The sequence below is a fragment of the Girardinichthys multiradiatus genome, chromosome 2, assembly GCF_021462225.1.
Source record: "Girardinichthys multiradiatus isolate DD_20200921_A chromosome 2, DD_fGirMul_XY1, whole genome shotgun sequence".
Taxonomy (NCBI): domain Eukaryota; kingdom Metazoa; phylum Chordata; class Actinopteri; order Cyprinodontiformes; family Goodeidae; genus Girardinichthys; species Girardinichthys multiradiatus.
Window position 1 is genome coordinate 26,347,738 of NC_061795.1, and position 8,785 is coordinate 26,356,522.

The 8,785-nt window shown below is 40.3% G+C and overlaps 1 protein-coding gene across 1 annotated transcript; it reads right to left on the reverse strand.

The window, feature by feature from the left end:
* Positions 1 to 886: 886 nt before the first annotated feature.
* Positions 887 to 7,431, reverse strand: LOC124877690 (annexin A2-like). The gene is made up of 13 exons (XM_047381106.1): positions 7,294 to 7,431; positions 6,653 to 6,710; positions 6,444 to 6,534; positions 5,804 to 5,898; positions 5,585 to 5,698; positions 5,119 to 5,209; positions 3,789 to 3,868; positions 3,650 to 3,709; positions 1,925 to 2,018; positions 1,729 to 1,824; positions 1,552 to 1,610; positions 1,206 to 1,328; positions 887 to 1,124 (listed from the first exon to the last, which is right to left on the reverse strand). The coding sequence occupies exons 2-13, from the start codon at positions 6,698 to 6,700 to the stop codon at positions 1,065 to 1,067; spliced, it is 1,011 nt and encodes a 336-aa protein (XP_047237062.1). The 5' UTR covers positions 6,701 to 6,710; positions 7,294 to 7,431; the 3' UTR covers positions 887 to 1,064.
* Positions 7,432 to 8,785: the final 1,354 nt, after the last annotated feature.

The window sequence follows — 8,785 nt, forward strand, 5'->3', positions numbered from 1 at the left end:
TTTTTATTGCCTATAAACACAAACCATCACAAAGGGCTAATGTTCTCATCAATATTATTACAAAATGATCATAAATCCAATGTCTTGTTAAAACTTGAAGCCATTTCCCCCCTTTAGCTAGTCAGTTGTTGAAAATATTAGACAGAAACATTACTTATCAGGCCATTTCTCTCACAGTAGCACCAATCGGAGCTGCAGGACGCCACTTTCACTAAATTATTACACTTTCCTTACTATCCTTTCCTCATCTCTGTGTTAAGCAGTTTCTATTTTTTCCTTCCGGGGTTATTTTTTTTCCCTTATACTTCAGTAGAAATGCCTTGACAACATAGTGGTTTTTTTTCCCCATCATCCTGAGAGACCACAAACTAAACAGCAGAAACATGTTGTATAGACGCTTGTTTAGTGCTATGCAAATCATCCTTGCCAGAGGTAAAATTAACATTTTCAATTAAAATATTAGCACCAAACAAACACAGAAAAACACACTAATGATTAAATCATCCTCTTCAGAGTTGGAGGCTGATACTCGATCACCGTTTTACCTCAAACAGGCTTGTTTTCATAGCTTTTACATTACAGCTGAAGGTTTAAAAACATTAAACATATGTAGTTTAAATTTAGTTATCTCGGGCACAGCCAATAAAAAGTTAATGGTTTAAACCCGTTTTACTGAAAATTACATAATTAAGAAGGAAACCAGAATTAAAAACAAACATATTTATGGTAAAATATCTCATACAAGTCTCTAAATATCTGCATCTCCTCTGCGGATATCAGGATGTAAGGACCTGACACAGGTACACTACTTTTATGCAACTTTACCGCCCTCTGGTGGTCAAATGTGAAAACGGCATGTAAGAGGAAAGAATTGAAGAATCAACAATCCAGAAAAGAAACTTTATTAATGATCCGATATAACAATCATAAATAACACATTTTTAAGTTCTAAGGCCACATTTATTTTCTTCTTTAATCCAGTACTTCTAAGTTTGTGCAGTAATGCGTAGTTGTAGGCCCATATTTTCCATATTTCCAACCATTTGGACATCAAGAGATTATTTTTACTGCTCCGGTCCGCAGAGGCAAAGGAGTGCCTTCTGGTAGTCTCCTTTGGTATGTTCCTGCAAAGACGGAAAAAAACAATAAGGGGACGGCAGCATGATAGAAAACGCTTTGCATTTAATCAGTAGGAGAATGCTTACAGTGATTGTCTGCTGCAGGGACTGCCCAAAGTTCTGCTTGTACTCAGAACAGATCTTTTTCAGGTCCACCTCACAGCGAGACACAATAATCCTGGTCACAATCTTCTCTTTGGCTCCTTTACTCTGAGCAGAGGAGAACGAGTCAGCACTAAAGTTGTGCATACTTTTGACTTAAACCACAGCAGCTGAGGTAAGACTGCTGCAACAAATTTAGCGAACTTTGATTTTTTGTGTCTTCCTACAGAAACATTACACTTTAATACAGTGCTTTTTAAATAAATACATTTCAGAACTAGAAAATACTTAATGTTTCACAAGAAGAAAAAGAAAAACACAGTGCAGGTACCTTCATGGCTTCATTGAGCTTTTTAGCAAAGTAAAGCTGCTTGTTTTCAAAGCACTGAACTGGAACAGCAACAGAAACACAAATTAAATCCACTGGTCAGCATATTGTCTTGTCTTTTGTAATATTTGTAGGGTTTTAAAAAGTCCAGTGGTTTATGGAGGAAGAGATTAATAGTACCTAGCACGAGGAATGACTTCTGCAAGTCCCCTTTAACTTCCTTCACAATACTCTCCTGCATGTCGTAGGGGCTGTAACTCTTGTACTTGTCAAAAACTGAAATAGGAAAAAAATAAATAAATAAATGTTTGCACATATTTGACTCGTACATTTCACAATCTACTTCAAATAATCCAAAAATCAGGTAAGCGGTTACCTTTTCGCAGGTGGGGGACGCTCCTCTGAGACATAATGGAGATCCAGGTGTTCACATCAGTTCCTTTTATCTTCACTCCAGCATCGTAAAGGGCCTAAATAGGGAGAACCACTTTTTTATACTGCTTGTGACTTACAGTATTGTTTTACAGCCGCACTGACTAATTATTTTAATCTTTCAAGGAACCGCAGCAAGTGTTGAGATCAAAAGCAATCTGAAATACAGTCTTAGATATTACTTCAAATATGGCAAAGGTGCATAAACACAAACACACTAATGCCATGGATTCCAGTGCAATCACACAATCATAGGTGCAGCCGACAGATCTAGTTCCTTATAGCTTGCTCCTTTTCAGCTTAATTCTCTTTTTTTTCTTCTTCAGATGCTGGTCATTTTGCCCCTTCACTATTTTGTGACGTAATTTTGGTCGTTTTGTACCCGACTTTTTGGGGGATTAAAAGGTGCGGTCTAATACAGGATGCTTCATACAGACTGTGTGTCAAGCTTTAACCGCGAGTTTGTACCAACTTTAAAGTAACTGCTGATTTAAACCAGTTTTCTAGATTTTCAGAGTCTACTGGAAGGACGTGGTTTTATGAGTCCAACAGATACGGTCACTTAGAATTATATTGATCTAATTAGTCAATGACATGAGAGTCAACCAGCCCAAAAGGGGATAAGAACCAAAAGAAAAGAAAACTGACTTTAATGAAAAGTCCTTTTTTGCAGCCTTTATTTAGGCAGACAGGAAGTGGGGTGGGGTGAGCGGGGGAAGACATGCAGCACAGGTCTATGTGGTTGGGACTCGAACCCGGGACAGCTGCGTCGAGGACTGAGGCTTTCGTGTAAAGGTCGTGCGCTCTACCTCCACGCCAAACCCTTGTTTGTCCCCGTTGCTGTTGTTCACCTGGCTCCACCTGCCATCTTTGGACTCCAGGTCATTATTCACCAATTCATACCCCTATTTTGTACCCACATGTCTTCATAACATCCCTTTCTAATTCATTCTTAATTACTTTGAAAACTGTAAAGTACCCGTATGCTTAAATCATAGCTTATACGCTTATTTTACTCTGTTACGTTTTTTTTTTCATCAGTTATTGAGATACATTTTAATAAAAATGCTCAAATTTCACATAATTGATGAGAAAAATATTTTAAAGATTATATACGTAGCACACCATCTCCATTTCATTTGCTTCTTATCACTCTTTGGGACAGCTAATTTTTATAAAATATAGCAATTATAAACCCCAACCTAACCAAAATAAGTAAAAAACCTCCTGCTGGTAAAAAAGTTTTTTGAAGTAGATTTACAACATTTCCTTGGAGAATGCTTTGAGCAAACGATAGACAGACAATTACTATAAATTGCCAGCTGTCAATACTGACAAATTATCAGGTGGCAAAATACCAGCGACCCCATGATTATCTCCTTACAATTATGGATCTGTCCACTAGGTTGTTTGAATAAGATATGGTCTGTGAACCTATTAGTTAATAAAGTCAATGATGCAGCAAGAGGTATATCCTACTTTCTGCTTTTTAAGTAGCACATTTTCCTAGATGGGACACATGCACACAGGGACACACACATTAAAAAAAACACTAAGGTTTACTTAGTGATGACTGTTTTATATTCTAGAACAGTGGAAGCCAAAATAAATTCATTTATGTCCATACATCAAAATGTATTTGCAATACCAATACAGAAGGGTAACTTACTCTGGCATCTGCATCTATCTTTTCATAGTCTACTACAGTGCTGGGTTCGGCTCTCTTGGTCTGTGCAGAAATTAAGACAGAATCTTTATTCATTCCAGTTGAATATTGTCCAACCAACATAACAAAAATATTCACTGACCTCCACTAGAGCCAAAAGCAGCTTAGCAAAGTTTCCAGAAGTATCACCAGCAACATCTTTCGCCAAGTCTTTCTTGAATTCTGTCGAAGAAAGACTATTCTCATTGAATACTTTGTTCTGTACAAAGTTGAATGTACTGACAACAACATCACACAAAAATCTTGAATGGAAATCAAATTTATTAACCAATGGAGGCCTGGATTTGGAGTCACACACAAAATTAAATTGGAAAAACACACTACAGGCTGATCCAACTTTGATGTAATGTCCTTAAAACAAGTCAAAATGAGGCTCAGTATTGTGTGTGGCCTCCATGTGTCTGTATGACCTCCCTACAACATCTGGGCATGCTCCTGATGAGACAGCAGATGGTCTCCTGAGGGATCTCCTCCCAGACCTGGACTAAAGCATCTGCCAACTCCAGGACAGTCTGTGGTGCAACGTGACGTTGGTGGATGGAGCGAGACATGATGTCCCAGATGTTCTCAATCAGATTCAGGTCTGGGGAACGGGCGGGTCAGTCCATAGCTTCAATGTCTTCATCTTGCAGGAACTGCTGACACACTCCAGCCACATGAGGTCTAGCATCGTCCTGCATTAGGAGGAACCCAGGGCCAACCACACCAGCATATGGTCTCACAAGGGGTCTGAGGATCTCATCTCGGTACCTAATGGCAGTCAGGCTACCTCTGGCAGTGCTCCTCCTGTTCCTCCTTGCACAAAGGCGGAGGTAGCGGTCCTGCTGCTGGGTTGTTGCCCTCCTACGGCCTCCTCCACGTCTCTTGGTGTACTGGCCTGTCTCCTGGTAGAGCCTCCAGGCTCTGGACACTACGCTGACAGACACAGCAAACCTTCTTGCCACAGCTCGCACTGATGTGCCATCCTGGATGAGCTGCACTACCTGAGCCACTTGTGTGGGTTGTAGAGTCCGTCTCATGCTACCATGAGTGTGAAAGCAGCACCAACATTCAAAAGTGACCAAAACATCAGCCAGAAAGCATAGATACTGAGAAGAAATCTGTGGTCCCACCTGCAGAACCATTCCTTTATTGAGTGTGTCTTACTAATCGCCAAAGATTTCCCCCTGTTGTCTATTTCATTTGAACAACAGCTGTGAAATTGATTGTCAATCAGTGTTGCTTCCTAAGTGGACAGTTTGATTTCACAGAAGTTTGATTTACTTGGAGATATATTGTGTTGTTTTAGTGTTCCCTTTATTTTTTTGAGCACTGTATAATAATTTGTGGCATGAATCTTCATCTCCAGAATAGAAAGTTCTACACCACCGACTCACATCTTTTCTAAAAAAGTCAGGATGTTTTGAACTCACGCTCATTGTAGACTCTCTTGATTTCCACCAGCTCGTCATTGCTGCGTGAGCACAAGATCTCAATCAGAGTTTCCTCATCTGTTCCTAAACCCTGAAACAGACACAAATCGTAACAATACTGCAGCAGAAAAAAGGCACATTAGGTTTTTGGTTTTTTTTCTCTAAGGCACCTTGACTTGAATAATAATTTTAATTCTTAATAAAGTTATTAAATAAGCATGTTTTTACCAACCTCCAAAAGACACTAATGGTTGTATTGCTCAAGGTGAGAGTCATAGTATCAGAACCGAATTTTTATTCATACAATTGTAAATTTAAACCCAATTTAAAACTGGACATGCAGCTGGGGCTTGGTGAGATATCCACCGCCTCACATCAACCCTTCTTTAGAAAAGCAAACCATATTGCGGCATTTTGCCACTAGAGGGCAGTGTAAACCTTCAGTGATTAAATTCAGGCCTTTTACCTTGATTGACCCTCTGATCTCTGATGCATCATACTGGGATGTGCTCTTCATCAGTCCAAGGACGACAGTTTCCAGTGATCCAGACAATGCTGCTTTCAGAGCTGTAATCATGTCCTACAAACAGAACGGCACCATCGGTTTAATTTGAACCCATAAGGTTTGAAAAGGAAATGAAAGGGGTTTAAAGCAGCTTAGATTTTCTGTCTGGACCTACCGTACCTTTTTTGCCCTTCTTTCATAAGCAAAAGCAATTTCTCTCCTTTGAGAGTAGGTTCTCTTCATAAGGACATCAATGATCGTCTGCTCATCCACTCCTGAGGGAAAGAAATACAACGTTTCTTAGAACTTACAAGAGTTCTCTCTATCTCAATAGGCACTAATTGATGACAGTAAAATCAACCAATCACATCATTCAGTCGGCATGCTTTGTGATCAAAGTTCAGCCCACTGTATGGACAGCCAATGAACACGAAGCCTGTATCTTTTTTTTTTTTAATGAACCATAGACTCTACTTAGGATCCAAGAGGCTGCCAGCAGGGTTTACAGTCATTAGCAACAGTAAGGATGATGTAGCTGGTCAGCTAACTGTGCTGGTCTCTATATAAACTTTCGGATTATATGGATATTTCTGATGTGTTTTTCTCTCATACAGGCATTATTTTGAAATAGAGCAGTCTGCGGCCAATAACTCTGGATCAGCAGACAGAGGGAGCTCTGCCAGCATTGAGGCACACACTAGGAGGAGTTCGCAGTGTGGTCAAACTAAAGCTGACTCATAAATACCAACTACTCATCTGTAAAAGAGAGGAAAAAAAAAAACAACATGGAGTCATACTCACACACAGAGCTGTATCCTACCTTTGGTTTTGATTGCAGTCTCTATTCTGGCAGCATCTCTGTCGGGGTCAAAGTCCCGAGCAGGTACCACAGTGGGGTACAGGGGTTCCTGCTGCAATCCAAAGCAAACCATCCATTTATAATTAATCCATATGTTCACAAATAAAGTATGTGATGTGTGTATTAAAGTATGTCAGTTTTAATTATACAGACAAAAGTTTGACAATTACCGCAACATTGAGAGACAGCTGTCCCAGAAACTCTGAAACCATAGCCATGTTGATTTTTCTGAAAAAGAGACAATCTTGAGCTGAAATCTGTCTGTAATCCTCTGACTGACTCATCTGGCTTTACAAAACAAGAGGGCACGTTCAGTTTGACTCAAGATAAAAATCATCTAAGCTTGAAAGTACTTTCTTCTCAACAGAGATGCAATGACACTCATTTAGCATGTTTTTATTAAAAAAGGAACAACCTCTTGTTTCGACTTTCCCACCTTGCTGACATGATGAGTATTTTCTACCAACATTGTGGTTGGCTATTTCAAGCCCCTGCTCGACCTTACTCTTTCATTACAGCAGCACCAAAGTGACCACACCCTGCAGGGAGTGCTTCTGAACTAAACTGCAGTACAACAGACTGACTCAAGTTCACAAGAAAACTGCTTCTAGAACTAAATCTGAACAAAGCAATTGAACATCAGCTGAGTCTCGTTGATTGGGAGAATCTGGTTTGCACACTAAGTGGAAGCGATGTGGACAGTCTAGTCTCTTAACAAGCTGGAAAACCGCTTAAAACTTTCATCTGTTTAAAGTTAGCTTGAATACGTGAGGTTATTCAACATTAAAATGTAAAGGTGTTGAAGAATTACCTTGGATGATGAGGTGACGCAGAGATTTGTCCCAGGAATGTTTAGGTGGAATGGGCTGTGAACTTTTGAGGCAAAGTCTGCTTCTCTTACCGCCTCCTTAGCTCACACCCTCCTCCCCTCACCATGACTTCATGACTCCACCCTTTTCCTCTGGAAGCAGAAAACAAGCAGTTTTATATGGAAGCAAATCGTTACCATATTTCAAATGAAAAAGCATTTCCAGAAATGCTTTTTCATTTTAGGAATGTGGCTGCATTATTTGACCCATAAATAAAATTAGTAATCAATCATCCTATTTGCATTTGCATTTTCTTCTTCATGACTGCACATTTTATGCCATAATCAAAAAGAAAACAAAGCAGACATTGCTTTTTCGTTTTCGTGGTCTGCCCGCAAAGTACTGCCCAGAACTCGAAAACGAAAAAGCATTCCGAGCTGCGGGCGCAGCAGAGTGACGTCAGCAGCCGCTCTTCCTCAGCTCCCTGCTGACCGAGCTACCCATCTTGTTCGGTAGGGGGCGCTGTGCACGTCTGCATTGCATTACATTGCAAACGTGCTGATAAATTGATTGAATTGCAGCAGGGCCGAGCTCAATTTGTGGCGGTGGCAGGAAGAACTGGTAGTTCCGGTGGCAGCCTCATGGCCTGGGACATCCAGCGTGTTTTTAAGCATTTATTTATATTTTTCTGTGAGCGACAATTCAGAATAGCCGCTCATGCTCTATAATAAACCGGCTGTTTGTGCAATAAATCTTCGTCATCCTTTCAACACGTCACACAAACACATAGTGCTATTTATTTTCCATGTCAAGTAAATACAATCACCTTATGTTATGGGTCTAAAGCTGTTTATTAAACAATAATCAATAATGACATCATTATTTAAAGGTAACAGGCTAATCAGCATTAGCATCACTAGCTCCACAGACACTATTAACAATACTGACAACCAATTTGCCGATAATCAGCATTAGCTCCCACAAGCTTTTACGCCCAGTCTGGCACCTTCTGGCATCCTCGCAGAATCCCGTGCCACCCTGTGGCAGTTCCGGTGGCAGCTTCGGTGCCACTGCCACAAATTGAGCTCGGTCCTGCTGCAATTCAATCGATTTATCAGCACGTTTGCAATGTAATGCAATGCAGACGTGCACAGCGCCCCCTACCGAACAAGATGGGTAGCTCAGTCAGCAGGGAGCTGAGGAAGAGTGGCTGCTGACGTCACTCTGCTGCGCCCGCAGCTCGGAATGCTTTTTCGTTTTCGAGTTCTGGGCAGTACTTTGCGGGCAGACCACGAAAACAAAAAAGCAATGTCTGCTTTGTTTTCTTTTTGATTATGGGATAAAATGTGCAGTCATGAAGAAGAAAATGCAAATGCAAATAGGATGATTGATTACTAATTTCATTTATGAGTCAAACAATGCAGCCACATTCTTAAAATGAAAAAGCATTTCTGAAAATGCTTTTTCATTTGAAATATGGTAACGATTTGCTTC